Source organism: Symsagittifera roscoffensis, chromosome 4 (genome assembly GCF_963678635.1).
Source record: "Symsagittifera roscoffensis chromosome 4, txSymRosc1.1, whole genome shotgun sequence".
Classification (NCBI taxonomy): domain Eukaryota; kingdom Metazoa; phylum Xenacoelomorpha; order Acoela; family Convolutidae; genus Symsagittifera; species Symsagittifera roscoffensis.
The window spans coordinates 17,516,111-17,541,115 of NC_087065.1; the positions used below are offsets into that span (position 1 = coordinate 17,516,111).

General features: G+C 40.6%; 2 protein-coding genes across 2 annotated transcripts in view; one reads left to right on the forward strand and one right to left on the reverse strand.

Annotated features, from left to right (window-relative positions):
- The window catches only part of LOC134844638 (uncharacterized), a 564,381-nt gene that overhangs the window by 95,652 nt on the left and 443,724 nt on the right, over window positions 1–25,005 (forward strand). The gene's annotated exons all lie outside the window — the stretch shown is intronic.
- Window positions 4,930–8,939, reverse strand: LOC134843832 (uncharacterized). The gene is made up of 3 exons (XM_063860124.1): window positions 8,710–8,939; window positions 8,460–8,630; window positions 4,930–5,743 (listed from the first exon to the last, which is right to left on the reverse strand). Exons 1-3 carry the CDS (start codon window positions 8,875–8,877, stop codon window positions 5,576–5,578), a joined length of 507 nt encoding a protein of 168 aa, XP_063716194.1. The 5' UTR covers window positions 8,878–8,939; the 3' UTR covers window positions 4,930–5,575.

Below are 25,005 nucleotides of genomic sequence, written 5' to 3' on the forward strand. Positions count from 1 at the left end.
ACACTAATGGAATTTATAATGAAAACATCTTGGAACTCAAATACTTGTCCAAAACAGCATAAAATGAACCGTTCATTAATTTAATTGAAAAATGCTCACATTTTAGGCAAAATTGGTGCTCAAAAAAGCAGACAGACAAGAAGTCCGACAAATCATTTTTGACGCGTGGACATTTTAAAATGAAACTCCAACTTCCCAACAGAAAGCGGTATGTGCATTTGGTTCTACTTTCCCAATAACCATGTGCTCTTGTTATAACTAGCCTTCAATGTCATGGCAGATACAACAGGGAGACATCTGAACAGGACGAAGTTACACATCACACACAGTCCATGCAGTATCCCAGCTGAGGAGAGGAACAACTTGTCCAGGGCAGGGCCACAGGCGAAGCCAGGCGCCACTCCAGGGATTCGAACAGTGGTCGCTAGGGTCAGGTGCATGGGGAAGGCGAGACCTGTCTAAATTGTGTATAAAAGTGCAAGTTTGAATTATAAATAATGATGCAAAACACAGCTTGGAGTTAAATAGTATTCTAATACTTTTTAAAATCTTGAGATTTCAAAGGTCGATATACCTCCCAAAACCTGTCCCAATCTTGCTTGAAATTTGTGCGAAAAGCCATCTTTTCTTCTTTAGTATTTGAGTGAACTTTACTGAATAAAATTGAACTACTTCATCAATTTAAGGAAGAGTGACTTTTAGCTCAAAAATGAAAGGCTTATGTCACATCTACTACACACCTGAGTAAAGAGTAATGCCATATTGTTCACATTTTTAATCTTTCTTCTGGCCACTCCAAAAAAGGAACTAGTCAATGCAGAACCCAGGCTATACAACACTCCCTTCCACCTGTCCTCGTAAATGTTGATGACTTCACTTGATGACGTCATGTTGATGACGTCACTGGGTTCCTCGAAACTCTTTGAGAATCTGAAGAGGAAGTGGGGTCTGGCTATCAGGAGGACTCCGGATGTACTCAGCAGGAGACAAAGCCAGTCGATCCAGAAGAGCGGTTCTAAGATATATACTTTCCAAATTGAATCTTAAGACTTCAGCTCTTTTTCCGTCTCCTACCTGTGTAAGTGTAATTGCAAAAACTTTTGCTCTTGATGTCCGGTGCAATAAAAAAATTTTGCAGAAAATAAAAGATGAAAAAATATGGTCAAAAGATAAGCACAACCTTATTTAACAGGTTGCAAATTAATAATCTAAACATTTTTGTTCAAAACAGAAGCAGAACCTTTTCGCTTTTTTTGTAGAGATAAAAAATTTTAATTAAAAAAGTTAGTGCAGCCGGCTAATTTGGCTTTAAATTTTAATTGAAAAATATTCAGTGTTTTTAAGATTCCAAAATCCCTGAAAACTCTAATTATAACAAACAGATAGTTGGAAAAAAGTCAAGGAGCGCAAGTAAACAGAAAAAAAATACTAGACTGTTTTTTTTTTTAAATTTCAACTTTCGAATTTCAAAGAAAATGTTGATAGCACTAAGGCACTTTGAATTTCCAGAAAAAAACTATGATTGATGCTTGTTTTTGATAATACCGGCCCAATAAGTGAAATTTGCGTTTTGCGGGGAAAACTGAAAATTTAATTCCACTTTTGAAAGCTTTCGGGCGTTTTTCGTGACCTTTTCATTTTTGCTGCTCGAGAATGGATTTTTTTTTATATTGAAACTAAATCATAAAATCAACTGACCCTTCAAAATAATCCAGGCGAGCAATGAGCAAATGACAACGTTGGATTGTGTGATGGCAAAACTATCTGCAAACTCCATGTAGACTATGCTCATATAGCCACAGATAGAACAAGCAGGTAGAAATAGAACGCAAATGGCCATCGCTAGTCTCTCATCCCACGTTTTAACCCGGGTAAGTTGCCGCAGGTCATCTCAATGGACAGAATTTTGAAATTTTTCAAAAATTTAATTAAATTCGGCCAAACACCCATTTTTGGTCCCTTTCCAAAATGTAATTGAACTTTTTTAAAAAGTATATTTAAGTTTCGAGTTTCAAAGAAAAAACTACATCAAACTATTGCTCTTTCAGGTTCAAGAATATTTTATATTTGACGCTTTTTTTGTAAATAAATTTAACTAAGCAAAAGAAAACAAAACAGTTAGCTAAGAAATCTCGTTCAATTCAAAATATCAAGGCAGCGAAGTGGACCAAAATTTTGCAAAAAAAATTGCTTTTCATTCCGACTTTCGAATAAAAAAATTCTTTACCATCCAATAAGTATTACTGCCTTGAGCTCAATTTTCGAACGATATATTTTGAATGATTAATTTTTGTAAAAAAAGGGGGTTTAAAGATTGCTAATTCGGATTAACGCACGATAATTTACGTGCTTTCAACGCGTAGGCAAAGATTTAATCTGTATTGGAAATCGTTCGAAATTGAATTGAGACACGCAATTGGGTCCAACTTCATCCATTTGTTCTTTACATAATGTTTTGGGGAATGGTTTCAAAAAAAATCTCAGAAAAAAATTCTATTTTTTTGAGAGTATTTTCATTGCTTTTGAAGCAAACACTCTTTTTCGTAGAGAGTAGAAAGCAGTCAGAACACTCAAAGCTTGCCCTGGTACGAGAGTTAACTGGTTTTTTAGAACTTTGCTTTTGAGCTTGTTATTAAATCCCATACCTTTTCATAATACCTGAAATCCTCGAACAGGTTTTTTTTGCCCTCAAAGTCATAGAATATCTGTTGATTGAGCAATCAAAACGTAAGCAGACACCGTTTAATGGAAAAAAAGTTACACACAGAGGCGAAGCCTCAAGCACAAACAAAAAAAACTTAAATAAAAAAAAACTTGAAATGTTGAAAACTACGTGAACCAAAACTTTCGTATGTATAGATGAAAAACAACTAAGGCCCGGTTAAAGCCAGAGGTATGTGTTTACTATTTAATGAAATTTCTATATCGATGCGGCACAAAAAAAATGATTTCCTAAATTGAACTTTGTTCAAAAACTTAATTGTTTCTCTACTAAAACAACAAAATTTTGAAACAATCAATTCTCTCATGGAGATATCATTTCTCGTGCAAAAAATTATGAGTCACCGGGTTCTGCAGGAGCCGTTATCGCAATCGGTTCTTTCAATTGAACTTTCTTCAGATTTGTTTGTGTAAATGTTAAGAAAATTCGAAAATTTTCTAAAAAACGGTCAAAAAATTTCCAAAACCCGTAACTTTTGCTGCACGCAGCAGATTGTGGCCGCTTAAGCAGAGATTCCCAAAACCGGGTTTCTCGGTTGACCACAACCTGTCACGATAGTTTTCGGTTAGGTCGTTTTTCCCTCGAAACGACCCAAAAGTAGTTTGTAATTCAGCCAAAATTAATATGCCAAAATAATTTGGGCCGAGGATTTTTTTGAGCAAAACAAGAAAGGAAATACGAAGTCAGTGTAAGTAAAATTGTAAAATTAACAATTGTACGAGTAAATCAAACACAAAAAGCAACACTAAAGAAAATGCGCACAGCAAAAAAAAACGATTTCAAGATGACAATTAAGCCCACAACAAATTAGCAGACAAATAATTGGCCGACAATTTTATTTGAAACAGAACATTTCCCTTGTGGAAAAAACGGGTCCTGAGCAGATTTGAGCACAGGACCTTTGCCTCCCCAGGCTTATCAGTTACCTCAAGGCTAGGTTGGCCGGGAGCGCATAGAAATTTGAATCCAATATGAACCACGATACAAGTGATTCTGTTACACAAAATGTTAACGCGATAAAAGTCTAGATTCCACTTTGATAACGCTTGCTAAACGCAAGTGCAATTTAATTAAATAAAATCAGACTAGGTTAAATGACAAATTACAGAACCTTCAACTTTAGTAAAAAAAATTCAGATAAATTAAAGTCTATGCTTCACAAAGCAAGTCGATAAATAAGTTTCACTTAGAAAAAAAAGGAAAATGATCTGTCGATAACTGCTCTGTCGATAGCATCTTTAATAAAAAGATCTGTCTGGTCAAAAACAACAAAAAGCCGAAAATTGTTTTTTACAAGAAGTTTATTTGAAAAAATAACCCGAAATAAAGGTGGTTTCATTTAAATTTTCAAGAAATTGAGCATGTCTTGAAATTTACCATTCCTATAAAATCGTTCATTATGTAAACAAAGTTAATTACGGGGGAAAAAGTTCAGTTCCGCTTGTAATACCCTTGCTACTTGCGAGTAATAACATCTGGAAAAAATTTCTGCTCTCGAAAAATGTTGTATCGTTTTTAAGTGCTGAGTTTTACGCACTCAAAACTCAGTTTTGTTTAAATTGATGCATGAGACATATGACATAGTTTTATCACCTAAAAACAAAGCTTTGTTCACAGCCCGAAAAAGCAGTAGTTTTCTCAGTGACTTCCAAAATGCTTAGCGACCCTTCCTTATCATCGAGCACAGGTAGAGAAAGCTACTTCCAGTAGACCACATCAGCAGCACGAAGGGGTTGAACACAGCCGAAAACTTCGACAACACACATGTTACCGCGAGTCCAAGCGAATTGAACAGTGAGCATAATACACCTCTGCCCTGTTTTCGTCTATCCGATTCTGCCATTCTTCTTTTTATCAGCTTAGTTTTGCATTCTAGAACTTTAAAGTCGGTCGAACTGGTCTCAGTAGCGTTAAGTTAAGATCTTTGTTTTTGTTACTTTTTCATTGTTTTTTTTTCGGTCACCTCAGTCAAACTGATTTGCTGTTAAGTTGAAGTCAGTAGTTTGGAAGTCAAGAGTACCCAATGACTCTAGAGCGTCAAACATCAGTTATGTTCTCACGTAACGATTATGAGAATAATCCAAGAACTATGCAAGAAAATTCCGTGTGACTTTACTGTGATCCCAAAATAGACAACATGGATCCCAATGAGTCCAGATTTCTTCGACTTTACTAATATTGCCGACAGCTACAACTGGAAAAAAACGCAAAGTTGGCACAATTGAATTAAAACTAGTAGCCACAAAGATCAAATTGACAAACTTATTGCACACACAAGAAGCGTTGACGGATGATCTTTCCGCAAATACAAAGCACTGCATAAAATAACGGAGGAAGTTTTCCATCTCAAATATCATCATAAATAATCCAAGAATGAGACCTACTTTCAAAAACAGCATTTTGTCAACTCAGATTATTACTTCACGAAACTTTGTCAATCAACAATAATTTTCAAAATCACAATATAATCAGCCAATTGGTTACAATAAATAATAGGTCCATTAAAATTTGACGAATTTCATTGATTTAAAAATGAATATGTATCCATGTTAAAACCAACGTCTTGAGTCAAACAGTTAGAAAACACGCCTTATCGATCAAAACAACATTGTTTTACTAGATAATGTTTTAAAACTGCAAAATACCCTTCATTTACTAAAGTTGGTAGTCTTCTATTCTTTTAAAGCAAAATTGAAAAAAAAATCGTCCCCGGCAGCTGCTTCGTAAAAAATATGAAAATAGAAGACTATTTCATGAAAGTGTTCTCAAGTTTATTTAAATGTGTAACTTCGTTCAAGACATTATCAATGTGTTCTTGTTTAGTTTAAAATCAATTTAAGCTGACCCCCATGCTTAATTTTCAATATCCTCCTGAGAGTCGCCTTGGCTGCTCATGATGTTGCTGCCCTCCCTGCGCAGTTGGGCCAATTGAAGTTTTCTTTCCTCTTGGTAGCATTTGTCTCGGATTTTCTCAAGATCTTTCAGCTTATTCTCCTGCGCAGTCAACAGCTTTTCTTCGATCTACAAGAACAAACTGATATAGTCAACTAACATTTTCTCAACGAAATACCCAGACAGCAACCATAGTTCGGGTTAAAATCTCCGTAGATTGAGGAGGAACTTAACGCGATCTGTTCAGTTAAAAGCGTACACCCTTGGTTGGGTTGTTCGAAATTTTCGACCGAATTGGTCAAACACGCGGACAGTTTTCGACGCAATAAGAGTCCACTTAGTCGAAACAACGGAAGCCGAAACCTATAAAGCCAAAAAAAAAGATTTAAAAAAATGAACACAGAGGCAAAGGGGAGCTTCGCAACACTTGCGATACAATAAAAACCTTGCGTTACATTTCAGTGAATAGAAACAGAGATGAAGTCTTGAAAAATATTTTTCAACATTAAAAAATTAGTTTTAACCCATACCCTTAGTGGTTTCTACTGAAGGAAGTATCAGTCACTTAAAAAGAGGAGAGCCTTCTTTGGGTTCTTTTATAAACTCAATATCAGATTTGGCAGGGGTAATTTTTCGAAAAAAGGATTTTTTCTAAAGCATACCTGTAGTTCTACTAAAAACGTTTAACCGTTTATGCAGGGAAAATTTCTACACCATGTGTTTTCAATTGAACCAATAACCTAAGAGCTGACTGCGCAGGGTTTCAGAAAAGACGAAACTTTTCCAAAACGATCAAAATCTCAAAAAAAACTGACGTTTTCCTGAGTCAATAGTTTTACTGAGAAAAATGAGGCGTAGCTTTTCAATAGGGAGGTTTCCAACAAAATCGTGTCGATTGAACATATACTCGAGGAGCCATTGAAAGAGATTCCCATAATCAGTTTTTACGATTGAATTCTAATCGAGGAAAGTGAAACTAACAAAAACTCTAAATGGACTTGTCTTAAGGACATAACAACCAATATACAAAAATTTGAGAGCCGGAATTTCTGCACCAAAATTCTCATAAGATGTTTCCACAATTGAACCCTCAATCTCAGATTTGGCAGGAGAGCTTTTGAGAAAAGTAAATGAGTTTCCAAAAACACCAGTTCGAAATACACAAATTTGAGATTTCCGAAAGCTAGAGCTTTTTTCCTACGTAAAAAAGGGCAAGCCAGCTGATGCAACAAAGAAACCTGAAATATTTCAACAATTAATCTTGAACTTGGCAGGGTAGTTTTTGAGAACAGTCAAAAAGTTTCCAAAACGGCCAGAAGTTTAAAACTTTGACTTTTCCGAAAATCCAAATTGTTTTTCGACTAAAACTATGGTGTAGCAATTTACCCAGAGAGGATTCTCATACAGCGAGTCCTCCATATGACTTTGAACCTATGAATTTTCCAAGGCGATTTTCTTTAAATAGGGCAAATCAGGGAGTATTCCTCATACCGCTTCTTTTGATTGCAATCTTGATGTCTGATTGGCCAGGGTAGTTTTCTATGCTAGTAACAAAGTTTCCAAAAAATCATATAAATTTGACTTTTCCGCGAAGAAAAACTATTTTTCTGCAAAAAATCTGTGGTAGCCGCTTACTCCGCGTGGATTAAGACAATCTTTTTTCGATTGCTACATGTCTTTCTCAAATTTAGGCGGTTAGTTTTCGAGCAAAGTCAAAAGTTTTTGAAAAAAAAACGGTAAATTAGCTTTTTTGGCGCCATTACGTAATTTAATGAAAAAAGGGTACAAGGAATAACAGTTTGTGCAACGAAGATACCCACAACCAGTTTTTAAAACTGAAACCTTAACCCCGGATATGAAATGAGAGATCCCCGCGACCTGTTCTTGCCATTGCAACCTCAATATCAGATTTGGCTTGGAAGTCCCTGAGAAAAAAAGAAAAATCTAAGAAAACGAGTCAAACATTCCCCTCGAATTTTCGAAGGTGGAGTAAGGCAAAAAAAGACTGGGAAATAATCAGACACAGAATTTATTGTCCGGACTTTTGGTTAAAACCAATTTAAAATTGTTGAAGTAGTTGCCGAGAACAACTAAAATTTCAGCGAAAAGTGAAAAAATCAGGTTTTATGAAAATGTTTGGGATTTCATTTTTTTATTGAGACGCTTTGAATTTTTTTTTTCACTTTTCGCTAAAATTTTAATTGTTCTCGGCAACTACTTCAACAATCTTAAATTGGTATTAACCGTCTCAAAACATGAACTCCCAAACATTTTCATAAAACCAGATTTTGTCGAGTATGAACAATTTGCCCTTAAGACTACGCAATATATGTTGACCGAGCCGATGAAACTAAAGCCTAAACCTTTTCATCGAAAAAAAGTATTGATAAAAAATCAAATTATTCAAAGTCAGACTTGGTAAAAATGACAAATTACACAACTTTCAATTCTAGTTGAAAATTTTGAAATCAAAATTACATCCATGGTTTACAAAGTAGGCAAATAAAAAACAGTACCAGATAAAACAAATTCCATTATTAAAAAACGGAAAATGAAACGACGGAAACTAGGCCCAAAACCAAGAATCCGAAAAAAAAACAATAATTTTTTGAGAAATTTATTAGAAACTATAATTACTACCGGAAACGGACGAGACCTATTTACTATCTAAATAATGGTAGTTTGATTTGAGTTTTCAAGAATGAGCATGTCTTGAAATTTACCATACCAACAAAAACAACTTTCGACCTAACATTGCTGAACTTTTAATACCAGTTAGAGACGAAAAAAATCTATTTGCCGCTCAAAGCTCAAGCGATTTTCTTAAACAGCATGTATCACCTACCTGCTTTTTCTTCAGTTCTTGCTCAGCTTCCTCCTTCTCTACCAAGCTTCTTCGAACTTGCTTCACCCGATCAACGTGATCTCGGTTTTTAGCCTTGATATCCTCCATAAGCATGTCACGTCGTGCGGCGCAATCTTCAATCTTCTGACTGATTTCGGTTAGGGTGACGCTCTAAATAGGCAATATAAATTCATGAGTTACATTTTAGAAGATACCGAAAAATAAGAAAAAAATTGCGCCCAAATGATACCTTTTTCGAAGCATAAGGAGAAGCTATCTTCGGACTCGCAACAGCGCCTGTATTTCCCAAATTTTGCGATTCTTTCAAGACGTACGCGACAGCTTGTCCACTTGGAGACTGGCAGTATTCGGTTTCCAGCAAAGATGCAGATTTTTGGACTTGAGATGGCGATTCCATGATTATGAGAAATTATGCGGTGTATTGATCAAACAACACTATATGAAACACACAGGAACAGAATAACGTTACTCAGAAAGAGTTTTACATAGCTCGAAAATTTGCAAAATTTTATAAATCAAAGATCACCAGAGAAAAAGTTTAAGATAATTTCGGGCAGAGTTTTGCAAGATTTTTTGAAAAACGGCAAGATTGATTCAATTGGTCAATTGTGGTATACGCTAAAATTGGAGTCATACATCAAGCGTACAACTTTTGGTCGAGCATTACTTGATTTCAGGGTCAATTTAACGGTTAGCTTGATTATGGGGTTCACTAATTACAACTCGCACACAATATGAAACTTTACCGAATGATACTAATGTGCAATCTTTTACTGAAGAATGTTAAATCCTCAATAGATTTATTCAGAGTACCGTAAAAAGAGACAGGGGAATTGGGCAGACACATAATTTCTGCTACTTCAGCCTGAATAAAACTTTTTCAGATGAACTTTATGACATTTGGCCTCGCCGATCAACAACGCTTCAATAATTGAGAGCACTGGATGACTGAACAGCAGATTTACACAAAGGCAATTAATGTTTGGCAAAGACAAAAGTGATACAATTTATTCAAAACTCGGATCAACCGGAGCTCAGCGCCAATATGTTGAACGGTTTGGCTATGATACATCAGGACAAAGCACCACTCCCTCCGATTTTATCAATAGCAGGCACACGTTATCACCAACTAAATAAACTTTTAATTATCTTTTTGAGAAATTTCCTGGCTAAAATTTTGAAACACTTACGTTAGACACTAGAGAAAAACTGAAAAGAAATACTTGACGAAAATTAACAAAACAATTCTTTTGACGTTAACACTCTTTTACACAAACGCAAACGTTCCTGCATCAGAACGGATTGATAACGCTTTAGGCATCTTGTGCTGTAAAAAGTGACCCAAACACTTTACTTGGTAGAGTAGTAGTAGTAGTAGTAGTAGTAGAGGCTTTAGGGCTCATTGGCCCAGGGGTGTCAACCCTTCAGTTTTCAGCTGGCATGAGTTTTTGGTAGGGGTTACACGATCCACAGGAACACAGTACACGCCAGGTGCATGTGTCTAGCTGATTGTAACTGTTTTCAAAGTAGTTGAAGTAACTTTCTGTCAGTTGTTTTTTCGTCGGGTTGTCGCGAAACTGTTTGTGGAGTATATTGAAAAGTTTCGGGGCTCTCGTCCAGAAATTTTCGTCTGTTTTGCTGATGCGGTTTTTGTTGAGCTCGAATTCGCTGCATTGTCTCGTGGTGCTTTCTCTCAGTGATATTGGAATTGAATCATTACTGACGCTGTATTTACCGTCCATGACCGATTGAAGAAACAGTATATCATGGAGTTCGATGTACAATGAGAGTGGTAAGATCTTCAGGGTACGTAGTCTCTCTTTGTATCCGATGGAGTAGTTAAGTATCCATGTAGTAGCTTTTTGTTGAACTCTTTCGATTTCCCGCATTACGGTTTTTGATGGGTACCATACCTGCGATGCATAGGAAATGATAGGGACGACGTAACCTACATAGGCGTTCAATTTTGTTTCGAGATTTGCATAGCATGAGATGTTACGTTTGAGGTTGAAGAAGGCTCGCCATGCTTTACCGGTCCTACGTTTAATGTTTTCGTTCCACGAGATGTTTTTTGTCATTATCACTCCTAGGTCTTTCTGGGAGTTGACAGTGCCTAGTTTCACGCCTTTTGAACTCACAGGCTCTGTATTTCCTTTAATTCGTAGTGCCTTACTTTTTGCCATATTTAGTACCATTTGGTTTTTGAGACTCCACTTTTCAATTTCCGTTCCGAGGACAATTGCTTCTTCGTAGTTCTTTGCAATTACTTTAAAGTCGTTGGCGTAGCCAAAAGAAGTGCTCGGTTTGACTGATTCTGGAAGATCGTTAACGTATATCAGGAACATGAGCGGACCTAGTATTGGACCCTGTGGTACTCCACTTGTTACTGGCGTGACTGGAGATTTGCTTCTATCAATTTTAACACATTGTTTTCGTGCTGTTAGGTAGCTGGCTAGTAGTTCATGGATTTTCCCGCCAATTCCCACTTCTGCAATTTTAGATATCAGTGGTTGATGTGGGACCTTGTCAAAGGCTTTACTGAAGTCTACGTATAGGACCCATAGTTCAGCGTTTTCTTTGATGTCGTTTTCCAGATAAATTTCGTTATGTATTCCGATATGTCTGCCTTGTTGTTTTCTTTAAAGACTGGTGGTATTTCACTGGTTTTCCATCGGCGTGGAAATGATCCTTTATTAATGCAGGTTTGAAAAATGAGCTTTAGAGATTTTGCGAGTGATGTCGCGTGTTTCAGGATAATGTTTCCAATGTTGTCCGGACCGCATGCTTTTTTTGTTTTCAGTGATTGGAGGCATCTGGTTATTTCTTCCTCGGATAGTTTCAGGTGGTTTGTTTCTGATTTTATGTAAGTTTGTTTGCCGGTTAGTTCACCTTGTTTGCTGAAAACTTGGGTGAAAAATTTGTTAAACAGAGAACGTTTTTGTTCATTGTTTAACGCTGTTTCAGTTGTGTCCGGTGATTGATTAAGGAACATTTCGTCTGGTAGGGGATGCTTTTTGTGTATCGATTTCAAAAATTTCTGAAGATCAGACATGCGGCGGCTCTTGAATACTTTAGCTCCGAATATGGCTTGATCCATTTTGATTTCTTCGTTCAGGATTTTTTCAGCTTTTTTGATTTTCAGGAGTAGCGAGAGTGAGTTTGCTTTTGCGTATTTTTGCTTCATTGTCGCGACTATCTTCATTTGATGTGAGGTGGATGATCTAATCCAGGGTGGAATTTCTGCCCTGTGTTTGGTGACTCGGGGTATTTTTTCGTCGATGATGTTCTCGAGCCATTTCTACCACTGTAACAGTAGGACGTCAATGTTGCTGTAGCAGTATGGTGTAAATGGCTGGCTGACGATTTGTTTGTTGAAATCATCCCAGTCGGTTTTCTGGTATGCGCGTTTAATAGCTGGGGTTGTTATTTTGCTCGAAGTTGGTAGGGACCAATAAGTTTTGTATGCGTGATGATCGGAACACTTTTTTCCGTTTGATGAGTATTGTGCTTCTAGTGCTGAGTCGATAGCCGAACTTAGCACAAGAGTCGGGTCAGTGGCAAGGAATACATCGAGGCTCCTGCCTTCGTGGCACGTGATTAGCTGATGTAGATCGTACTTTTCTAGAGTGTCCAATATGTTGGCTTCGTATTCGTCGTTTGAGTTTAGGCTGTCCCAGTTTGCGTCTGCAAGATTTATATCTCCGGTTAGGATGAGTTGCGATGAGTTGTCACTAAGCGAGTCATGAAGCTGTTTTAAGACGTCTTTTATGTTGTCGGGAGATGCTCTATACGGGCTGTTTTTGGGGGGATTGTAGAAGCAGCAGATTACTATCTGCTTCTGACGAGATTTGATTTCGATGGCAGCACATTCTAGTTCGGTTTTGAGTTCTATTCTGCTATGAGTTAAACCTTTCACTGCAATGAGGACTCCGCCGTGCTTAGTGTTCTGACCCGTATTGGGTCGATCTGTTCTGTGTATTGTGTAGTTTGATAGAAAGAGGGCCTCGTCTGGTACTGCAGTTGTGAGCCATGTTTCAGTTAGACAGATGATGTCGTAGTCGTTTGTAAGAACTGCATTTGCCAATGTCATGCGTCTACTAATGTCTAGCAGGCTCCTGACATTGAAATTTAGAATACTGAGCGAACTTTTAGTATGTAGTCATTGTTCTGGTTCTGGCGGAACATTTTCCCAGTTGTCTAGATTCTTGTCGTCAGTTTCGTTTGTGTTTTGTTGAAGCTTGAGGTTTCTGATTCGTAGACGTTTTTTGTCGTATTCGTTTTCGATCATCTTTCGGCGTAGTTTCAAAGCATCGTTTTCAATTTTTCGGTCTTCAGGGGATAGTTCCTTGCTCAAATATACCTGTTTAGAGTAAGTTTTTAATTTGTATAGCGACAGCAGTATCAGCCGTCGATGGTGTTCGCTGGTTGTTTTGATTATGAGTATTCTGTCTTTTTTGCCATCGTAGTTTCCCAATCGCCTTACATCATCGATCGGACAGTCGATTTTTAGGAATTCCAGAATACTTTTAACTTCCTTCACGTCGTGTTCGTACCGTTCTCTTGGCGATTTGGCCTTCGATTCTGCAATGCCTCGCACCCGTAATCCGTCGTAGTTTTCTTTTTTCTTCTGGGTTTTTGGTTCTGATGTTTTTGTTGTTCTGCTGGTGGTGAGTTCACTGTCAGGTCGTGGAGCCATCTCGGTTCTCAGGGAAGTTATCTGGTCCTTTATACCTTCGACGTTACCGATGTTACTTGTCAGGGATTGGAGCTGATTTTTGACTTCTTCAACGCTCTCCACTATTGGCTTTATGTCGTTGTTTTTTCTGGTGGATGCAAGTTTGTCCAGCATGCGGTCCCTATGGTTTAGGCGGACACACGCGTTGCAGATAAGTAGGAGGTTTTGGCTGACCTCACTTATCCCGAAGATTGCTCGTTCACTCATTTCGGTGCACTTAGGGGTCAAGTGCATTGAGTCTCCGCATGAGACACATAGAAACACGGCATCCCGTGCCGTTATGGGATTTGCGCATGTTTTGCAGCAGTTTTTCGGTTTTGATGGCGCCATTGTGGAATGTATTGGGGAAGTGGAATGTGTAGGAATAGAAAAAGAATAGAAAAGAGACCCTTATCTCCTGCGCTTCGTACGAAACTTAATTCCTACGATGCACTAGGGGTAAAGGCCTTGTTTGCAAAACGTTAGCTCCTACTATCCCGCGCTTTCTAGGAAACTTAATTCCCAAGAATGCACTGAGATTGTTGGAACACAGGTTGGAATTGACAAACCGAAGTTGAAATTAAGAAAACTTCTTAAGAAAACTGAATTCCTATAGATGTACTGGGTTTAGTTCAACTCGGTTGGGTATATATCTACTTATGCTCTGACTTTCCCGCGCTTCCAAGGAAACTTAATTCCTATGGATGCACTGGGGCGGTTAGAATCACAAGTACTCAACAAGAATATAATTAAAGGCGAGGAGAGTCTTACTTATTTTTGGAGTCCAAGGGCGATACGCTTCTTGAGCATGTCCTTTTGTTTCTTGCTCAGCTTCTTATTGCTTTCTTTTGTGCTCTGGTCGCTTTCGATTCTTGACTTCTTGTTGTTCTTGTAGCTCAGTCTCTTCTTCCTGCTTTTCTTGAGTCCAGTAAGTTCTGATTTGTTTCGGATTATTGTATTAACGAGCCGCTTTTCAATGACAATGTCGGGATGGACTTTTGCGATTTCGTACTTAAGCTGGATATCCTTGCGTTTTCTACTGGATGTAAGATCTCTAATGGCGTCAATTACCAAGATTCCGCTGGAGTTGAGCTCTTCGTAAATATCGCGTGTACCTTCTCTGCGAGTGTAGACGATGGCCTCTATCTTGTGGGTGTTGTTTAGATGCCTAAGCTCTTCGACTAGTTGAGATGGGTGAGGGGGTGGAATTTGTTCGTTAATGGGTTGTAGTTACTTCGGTGTTTTGTCAGTGAGTTGTTTATTGTGTCATGCCAGATGACAAGATTTGATCGAAGTCGGAGCACACCCTGTCTTTTTACTAGATTTTGCACTATCTTCAGAGGATTCTTTGAATAAGGGTTCAATGAAAGCCCGGAGATGGCTGTGGATTGTCTTGCAAATCGTAAACGTTCTCTGTGCCCCAGTGATGACTTCGTATAATTCAGGGAGTTGGCCCCCACAAAATAAACCATTTTGCATCATTCATCTGAAACTATTTAATAAGTAGTATTTAATAAGTAGTATTCTGAGTATTTTCGTTAGCTAAATAATTCCAATTTACTACGGAAAAAATTAACGAGAACGGTGAACTTGCTTTTTTGGCCATAAACATTTTATTAAGCCAACAGGATACCGAATGATACTCAAACAATAAAAAAATTTCGAAGTTTCGTACCCTTCTGCTCAAAAAAAAACATTTTTGATAGAACAGTTCCTATTGTAACATTTGCCCAAAAACTACAGTGACGGAGCGTAGAAAAAGCAACAATTGACGACTGGCCAGCGTCAGTTACCAAAATTCAACTCGTTTTTCACCGTCTCGACCTAGCCAGTTGAATTTCTGGTCTGTTCAGGGCTAAGTAAAAAGTTACCATTTTTCAGCCATCAGTCAAACGACTTTTGATCAGCTTTTGTCTGCATGCGAAGACAACCACATAGCTGGGTCTCGGATCCCCAGCCTACATGATTGCTATTAAAAACACGGCTCGAGTATCCTGTTTCACTATGTTTTTAGTGACAGTTATATAAAAAATCCATTGGAGATGGATTGACCCTTTCCTCTTCCTAGCTACTCATACTCTAAAATAGCAAATAATATTGGGGTTAATTCAAATTTTCAGTACATCAAAGTGTAACCGTCGCCTACTTAAGTCACATATGATGTTAAAGAAAAATAGACCCTATAACCATTGGCTCAAGAGTCAGGGACACTATCTCTTGTGTTTTTCTACCTCAAGAGGTCGGAGCAAATTCGGTTCACTTAGGACATTTGACTCAAACATTTGTTACAGCTTAAAGGCCACTACCAAAATACCCCCCCCCACTCTAGAATAAAAGAACGCCGCTGTTATTTTTGAATATTTTTCCGCGATTTTCTTTTTCTGGTATTTTCAGTTGTCGCGAGAAATTTGAGCATGACATGCTCAAATCGAATTTTTGAAAAATTGCATTTCACCCCAAAGTCAAGACTAGAAGTTTTCTCAAGGTCAAACTTCCAGATATGACCGACTGGCACATAATCACCGGACTCAAGGTCGATTTCCTCATCTTGTGTCGTCGTCTGTCAGTGAGCCCCCAGAATGTTGAGAGTGTCTCTAGATAGAGTGCCAGTGGTCATTTACAGAAGTTTGCAGCGTTTTCATTCTTATCTACACCCCAAAATTCACAACCATGCAAAATTGTCACGTTATTGCTAATCTGCAATCAATATCTGCATACACTTGCACCAAAAATTTCCGCTTTGCAAGCTAATGATTAAAATTTCTTTTGTTTTACCCTTTCAGAAAAATGTAATGTAGCATTTTGATTTATATAGTAGGTATAATATACTAGTAACAATAATTTTTCATTAGAATTTCTTTTCCGTGCCCTCAGATTTCATCTGAGTTCACACTCAAACCTACCACTCACGACTCAAGAATCAATCCCTGAACACCCTCATCAGTTCATGCTCCTTGTCTTCGAGGTACTGGGTCCTGACACACCCGACGTCGTAATCTGCCTTGCCAGTTCTTATTCGTCATTGGAACTGATTACGATCTTTTCCCATGCCTTCAACTGTTCGTAGGCCCGTATCCACTCCCTCTGCTCTAGTAGTCTTTTCGCTTGATTCGGCAGACTCTTCATTTTAGATTCCCTATTCCTGCAAAAGGAACTGTGCAAACTCAGGCTCACGTTCTTCGCCAAGTCCTCCTCTAATGTCGAATACCTCGCTTTGGTGTTATCTCGAGACACTCTACCAACTCTTTTCCATCCCGTGGTTATCGCATTGCGGTGGGTTAACAAGGGTCTCTTGAAAGCTTCCGGTCCTATCTCGGCTAGGAACTGTCGATACTCCTTGTGATGTTTCTTCATATGATCCTTCGTCACCGTGTTTAACTAAGACGTCAATGTCGCTCGAAACCATGGGAAAAATCTTATGCGACTCCACACGTGCCTCACCTCCATAGGTATAGAGAATACTTTGCACGCAGTCTCAAACAACTCAATCCTCCGGTTGTAATCAATGGCGTGTTTTGACTCCGCTGTTGGTGCCCTCGACTCTCGATATTTCGTCATGTTTTCCTCGATCCATCGCAACGCCAGCATTGAACTCTTCAAAAAAAGGGTGACCTTCTGCTGATGGTCGGGTAAGCCGACTACCGAATTTCTTCCACATCCCATATCAAGCAGAGGTTCGAATGCTCCGGATACCACACCGTCTGTGCCATGCAGTGGCATGGGCATTCTCCATGTGTCAGGTTGATACTCCGGAGATTGCGTTCTCCCGAAGCTTCCAACAGAGGTTCAACTTCCATCATCTTCTCATGTGTTACGTCATTCTCTTCCATAGCCGGGGCACTATTCATCGCATTCCCGATCGTGTTCTGTCTCTCGAAATCACTCGTGTTTTCACTTTCTAAGCTCAAGAGTTCCTCCCCCAGACCTCATTCAAGTCAGCTCTTTGTTCCCTTGGTACAGTTCCCAGGATCTTCCTCAACAGTCTGTGTGAATGGTGCGACATTCGAGCCAGTCTTACGCACTTGGGTACCGAGGAGGCTTTGTCAATTAGTATCCTCTGGCTGGATACCTCTGCCATCGCCATGTGTAATAATTAGTGGCTTCCACACAGGTTGGACATTACCGATCCCACCAGAGATTTCGCATTCGACTCACGGGAAACCCCATCTCCGACTCAAGACCAATCTTCCAACCTCTGATGTGCTTTTGGACCATCTGCAACACTCCAGGCCATGACTCCACGCTCAACGCCGTCACCAATTGGTGTTCGGATTCTAGCATCTCCAGTGATTGCAAGCTGCATATCCTCGAAAAAAACCCAATGCCATCGCTCTGTTCAGCGTGGTGCTCGCATAGCATTCAGCCACTATCTGCACCTCACTTTTTTCCTTCTCAGTGATGTCCACGTGGTTAGTTCTTCCTTCTGAAACGATTGTATTCTGACGCAGGATCTTCCATCACCGGAATGTTCTTCGCCTCCTAACAACAGGTCCAGACAACTATCCGGTTCCATCTTCTTCACTGGGTTTTCTTGTTTGTTCGTTGTTTCCTCCGATTCCTTTCGATGAGGTAAGATCAGTTTATGCACCACGTTCAAATTCCCCAAATCTTCATCCTTCGCTGGTGACAGTCTCACTCGCTCCGTGATTTCTTCAATCAAACTCGTTTGTGGATGAGGGCACCAAGACGGACTCAGCAAGTTCCAAACAATCCCCAAATTTGTGACCAACATGTCGTTTCCATTTCCCATCTTTAGTTCCACCCTCTTGTTCGAGCGCGGCACGCTGATCACCTCTGGCATTTTCTCGAGTAACAGACCTAGGCTTGGCCTTTCCATTTCCGTCGGATCGATCTCGATGATTTTCTCCGTCCAGAACTTCAACAATTCCGCCACCTCAAAATTCATGTAGGCATTTCCGGCCTCCGAATCCAAGAAAGGGTTGTAAGCTATTCCCATTACTTCAGACACATACTGATATTCTCCACGTTTTAGGGGTTTAGCATATTCTTCTGCTCGGGTCAAGTTACGATGTACGCCATGCCCCTCCTCGATTTTCTTGTTGTAGAACCTCCGTAATTCATCAAGTTTCCCATGGCTCTCTAAAGACTTACTCGAACTGTCTTCTTTTTTGATTTCAGTACTCTGGTATACATTCAGGATAACAGTGAAGACTCTCCTATCCGTGGTTTTAGTTCCCTTCGCTTTTCCATGGCACATTTGCACAGTAGTGTCGGTTATCACTGACATGATCCACCTCAAGAAACAAGTGGCGTCTTTTCTTCTCATTAGGCTTAATCCCGAGTTGTCTCGAGCAATATGTTGCACCAGCATTTGGTACATCTGAAGACTCTTTACGCCCAGTTCAAATTTGTCGTGCGAGGTCAACGCCTCTAATGCCACTCCCGCAAAACTCCACGTGGACATCAACTGTCCTGCCGTTCTGACAAAAGGATTCGCCATCAATGGCAATGCTGATGACGGTGCTCTCATCGCATGTTCAAAGTACTCAAGCAACAAGTTCTCCCAAGACCGTCAAACTGGTTTCCCAACTATTGATGTGTAGCCCAATGCCGCCGCTTGCGGGACAACCCGCGATCAAGCTCCTTAGGCGACTCTCCAATTCTTTCGTCGTCTCCAGAGCCATCCACCATGGCCGAGCGGTGTTTCTCATCGCATTTCTCTCGAGAGGATCGCACGTCACTTGCTTACCAATGGCCTGGTGTTGCATCGAAAGCCACTCCTTACGGATGTCCACTTCCCACATCTGTCAACTCGTCGAACCCCTTTTCACGTTTGTCTTCTGGGGTTTGAAGTCATCCTCCAATCCCGGTGTCATCGGGGCTTCAATTTCCTGTATCACTTCAATTAGCCTCCTGGGTGCTGAGCCGCTCTTGTAAGCCGCTGTTTTCCCTCGCGCTAGAATCATGGGAAGTGTCTCTTTTAGAATTTTCTCCAAAACCGAATCTGCCGAAGGACTCGCCTCCTCTGTCTCTCGTTTCCTTTTCCTAGACCTTATTCCTTTACTCGGGGGGCGTTGTCACCACCATCACTGACTCCACTTCTTTGTCCAGGTCCCTCTTTTCCGCCTCTTGCCTCGCCCTTCTCTAGCCTTAAGAATATTAGTATTTTAAATCATATTACAAGTCTTATTTTTATCATCCACCTTGACACTTATTTTTTTGTCATTAGTTTTTTTTTGTTCAGAGTAGAGCTATCTTTACATGGGTTGGCCCCGGCGTCCTGCTTCTGCTTCTTTAGGCCATTCATCTTCTCGAGCAGTCTTTTTCTTCCTTTCTCGTCCAGTCCCGTGCCAATCAGGACTGGTTCTCCAAACTTCACTACCGTGCTCCACAGTTCTTCCTTGAAGTCATCTACTCCACTCACTTTGTTTTCCACCCTCTGGTTGAATTCGTCCAGGAAACTTCGCCACGCATCCTCGTCCAACGTGCTCAAGAACATGTGTTTGTTGCCCTCAAAGGTGTTTTCCTCCCTTGCTTCATCAGTTAGGAGCACCATACCCATGTTGGATGGTTAATTCGTTAGTTGCAACTCAAGATTCTTCCGGGGAGATCCCCACTCAGTTCTTGTAGTAGCTCAGGTGTGGTGGCGGGGCTAAACTCTCTTTTCGTTGCCCCTCCGTCTGGCGTATTTCCAACCTGCATTTCCTCTCCAGCTTCGCTGAGAGTTTCGTCAATGCTCTCCTCTTCTCCTGACTCTGGCTGGTTCCTCTCTAGCGCGGCAGTGAATCTGTTCTCCACTGGAAGGTTCCTTCTGTCTCCTGGGGTTCCCACAGACAGGGGTGAAGGTGTCGTCGGGTCTGCTGTCTTATACTCCGTGAGGGATACATACAGGGGTCCTGCCTTTTCCCTTCTTGCCTCAACTCCAACTCCTCCAGCCAAAAGGCGCTCAGTATTTGGCAAACAACCTATCTTCCTTCAGAGCCATATGACCCTCCTCCACGATCATCCTTCCATCGTCATAAATTGGCAGTTTGTTCTCGAGTCCAGCCTCCTCAAGTGTTCTCAAGACATCTCGAACCTCAAACTTAGGAGGCATGGATTCTCGCATCTTCTGTGCCAGTCGGTCATATTTGGAAGTTGGACTTCGAACAACGCGAGAAACATGATTTTGGGATGAAATGGAATTTTTCAAAAATTCGAATTGGGCGTGTCATGCTCAACTTTCTCACGATAATCGAAAATCTCAGAAATATAAGATCAAACAACTGAATTACAATCGCGGGAAAGTGATCGAAAAAACAGCGGGAAATTGCTATTCGCAATTTCCAGATATAATATCATACTAGAGTAGAGATGTCCTATCCTGAAAAAGAAGGCAGAACGATTGCAAACCAAGAGAATACAAATAAGAAGTGGACCAGAGTGAACCTTCGGTGGAAAGGTGGACAGCCGGAGTCTTCCAATGGTCCAACATCAAAATTCGATTCTCAAGTTAAACCTCATTATCCCAAGTCAAAACTCATTGATTCAAAACTTCTCAAGTTATATTTAATTCCATTTATGTTAGAGTCACTAGTTAATTTAGTTTCTCCAATTCTCGAGTGTGCTGGTATGTGAGTACCCAATTTAGATTTCTTGAGTGTGTTTTATAGTTATTATGTTGAGGTAGATAGAGTTTTAGGTTGATCCATCTGAAATGGATCAAAGTTCCACTGTCTAATAAAAAGCAACTAAAACGGAATCTTCCGACCCTGCTTTAACGGCGTTTGCGTATTTTGGGTATTTTGAGACCTAAGTAAGGGGACGTTCTTATTTTCTAGAGTGGGGGGAGGGGGTATTTTGGCAGTGGACTTTAAGCTGTAACGAGGATTTTAGTCTCATGTCGCAAGTGATTCGATTTGGCTCCGACCATTCGAGGTAGAAAAACACAAGAGATAGTGTCCCTGACTCTTGAACCAATAGTTATAGGGCCTTTTTTTATTTAACCTCATATGTGACTTAAGTAGGCGACTGTTACATAGTGTTTTTATGGCGCTCCTCGATGTTTTTACGACATCATGACTACGGAGTCAAACCCACTTGACACAGCTCCGGGCTACATGCCCATTCTAGAGTACCGGTGGTACGGTTCAGCTGGAACGTGTAAACCTACCGGTTGTACTGTGAGAGCTTTTTAAGGAAAGTCGAGAAAATTCCTGGTACGCTCTCCGAACGAGGCCTAGTTAACCGAGTAAGGGGGTAACTAGCGGGACAAAAAACGAGCAAAAAAAACAAAAAGCTAAACAAAAAACCAAAAAAGAATAGAAAAAGGAACAAAAACATAAAAAAAGGACAGTGACTATGATACCAGATTAGTTGGATCAAACCTCTATATTAATTAAAGTAGTATACCCATACTGTTCCCACAAGACCGATCGTTTCGATCAAATCAACAATTTTATACAGGTGCCCGAGTGTGGGGCGTTGTTAAGGGTTTTCAGATAGATTGCAACTTCACTGGACCACTAGGAGATTTGACTGGAAAAGATGACCAGCCAAGCGGGAAAGCTGTTCATAGAAAGGGGACCCGACAGGTGCTGTACACACCAGAGGAACATCCAGCAAGGAAGAGAACAAACAGAGAAGGGCACACAGGGATGTTCTGTTTGGTCATTCGACGGACCACTAGGAGACTTGATTGGAACAGGTGACCAGTCAAGTGGGAAAGTGGTTTTGGTGAGAGGCGCGGGACACGCCAAGGAGACAACCAGCACAGAATCAGAACATCCAGAGTAGGACAGACAGGGGTGTTCTGTTTGGTCAAACAGGTATCGTTAAAATCCACATTTCATTATAGGAGATAAGTGTAAAATTGGATAAGCGGATTCCCACTGTTTTTAGGATACGTTTTTACTCAAGCAGAGCCTGGAAACAGGTTCTACGGTTTTCTCTCAAGAGGTTTAGCACCCATCGCGCTTAAGGTAATATTCGGCTTAAGAGGGGGCTAAATAGGGGGGAGGTTAGAAGGGGGGCTGGTAAGGTTAGAGGTTCGCGGTTGCAAATTGTAAAAAGGGGGGACACGTTACAGTAACTAATCAATCGATATCGTCGATTTAGTTACATTAGAATCTTACACGCGTGAGTGACAAAGCGAGGATATCCAAATTTGGGATCGAATTAAGGTAGATACCCTGGTCGGATCAGGTGGGGGGGATCGGAAATAGACAGTTTTTGGAACCTGGAAGGAGAATACCCCATAAGAACGTTAGTAGGGGGGGAGGAAAACGCGTGACAATCAGGTACCAGACATTTTTTCTCACAAAAGGACGACATTGGTCACCTTTGAATTTTAGGTGGGTTCATCTTTTTGTTTTTCATATTTTTCTCAAATGAGTTTTTACGTTTTCGGTATTAGATTTATCGGTTTTAGACGAATAGGTGATCACAAGACACCAGCTAACAAGTTGGATTTTCAACTTGTATCGGATTAATGAAGGGAGATAGATAAAAGGGGGCTATTAATTGAAATTTTTGGCCAGTAAGGTTGGGTTTTTGGAAAATTTTTATACTAGAACTCAAGTGGTGGTACCAGAGATAGTGGTTCGAGGGTCCCAACACTGAAGAAGAAGAGACCCGATTGTCCCAACACAGGAACAGAAAAGTCTTGGGACAGTACAAAGAAGTCTTGGGACAGTACGAAGAAGTCTTGGGACAGTACGAAGATGTCTTGGGACAGTACAGAGAAGTCTGGGGACAGTACAAAGAAGTCTTGGGACAGTACAGAAACGTCTTGGGACAGTACGAAGAAGTCTTGGGACAGTACAGAAAAGTCTTGGGACAGTACAAGGAAGTCTTGGGGCAGTACGGAAAAGTCTTGGGACAGTACGGAAAAGTCTTGGGACAGAACGAAGAAGTCATGGGACAGTACGGGAAAAGTCTTGGGACAGTACAAAGAAGTCTTGGGACAGTACGAAGAAGCCTTGGGACAGTACGAAGAAGTCTTGGGACAGTACAGAAAAGTCTTGGAACAGTAAAAAGAAGTCTTGGGACAGTACGAAGAAGTCTTGGAACAGTACGAAGAAGTCTTGAGACAGTACAGAGATGTCTTGGGACAGTACGAAGAAGTCTTGGGACAGTACAGAAACGTCTTGGGACAGTACGAAGAAGTCTTGGGACAGTACAAAAAAGTCTTGGGAGTACAAAGAAGTCTTGCGACAGTACGAAGAAGTCTTGGGACAGTACGAAAAAGTCTTGGAACAGTACGGAGAAGTCTTGGGACAGTACAGAAAAGTCTTGGGACAGTACGAAGAAATCTTGGGACAGTACAGAAAAGTCTTGGAACAGTACGAAGAAGTCTTGGGATAGTACGAAGAAGTCTTGGGACAGTACGAATAAGTCTCGGAACAGTACGGAAAAGTCTTGGGACAGTATAAAGAAGTCTTGGGACAGTACGAAGAAGTCTTGGGACAGTACAAAGAAGTTTTGGAACGGTACAGAGAAGTCTTGGGACAGTACGAAGAAGTCTTGGGACAGTACCGAAACGTCTTGGGACAGTACGAAGAAGTCCTGGGACAGTACAAAAAAGTCTTGGGAGTACAAAGAAGTCTTGCGAAAGAACGAAGAAGTCATGGGACAGTACGGGAAAACCTTGGGACAGTACAAAGAAGTCTTGGGACAGTACGAAGAAGCCTTGGGACAGTACGAAGAAGTCTTGGGACAGTACAGAAAAGTCTTGGAACAGTAAAAAGAAGTCTTGGGACAGTACGAAGAAGTCTTGGAACAGTACGAAGAAGTCTTGAGACAGTACAGAGATGTCTTGGGACAGTACGAAGAAGTCTTGGGACAGTACAGAAACGTCTTGGGACAGTACGAAGAAAACTTGGGACAGTACAAAAAAGTCTTGGGAGTACAAAGAAGTCTTGCGACAGTACGAAGAAGTCTTGGGACAGTACGAAGAAGTCTTGGAACAGTACGGAGAAGTCTTGGGACAGTACAGAAATCCTTGGGACAGTACGAAGAAGTCTTGGGATAGTACGAAGAAGTCTTGGGACAGTACGAATAAGTCTCGGAACAGTACGGAGAAGTCTTGGGACAGTACAAAGAAGTCTTGGGACAGTACAAAGAAGTCTTGGGACAGTACAAAGAAGTTTTGGAACGGTACAGAGAAGTCTTGGGACAGTACGAAGAAGTCTTGGGACAGTACCGAAACGTCTTGGGACAGTACGAAGAAGTCGTGGGACAGTACAAAAAAGTCTTGGGAGTACAAAGAAGTCTTGGGACAGTACGAAGAAGTCTTGGGACAGTACGGAGAAGTCTTGGAACAGTACGAAGAAGTCTTGGGACAGTACAGAAAAGTCTTGGTACAGTACGAAGAAGTCTTGGGACAGTACAGAAAAGTCTTGGGACAGTACAAGGAAGTCTTGGGGCAGTACGGAAAAGTCTTGGGACAGTACGGAAAAGTCTTGGGACAGTACGAAGAAGTCTTGGAACAGTACGAAGAAGTTTTGAGACAGTACAGAGATGTCTTGGGACAGTACGAAGAAGTCTTGGGACAGTACAGAAACGTCTTGGGACAGTACGAAGAAGTCTTGGGACAGTACAGAAAAGTCTTGGGAGTACAAAGCAGTCTTGCGACAGTACGAAGAAGTCTTGGGACAGTACGAAGAAGTCTGTCTTGGAACAGTACGGAGAAGTCTTGGGACAGTACAGAAAAGTCTTGGGACAGTACGAAGAAGTCTTGGGACAGTACAGAAAAGTCTTGGAACAGTACGAAGAAGTCTTGGGATAGTACGAAGAAGTCATGGGACAGTACGAAGAAGTCTCGGAACAGTATGGAGAAGTCTTGGGACAGTACAAAGAAGTCTTGGGACA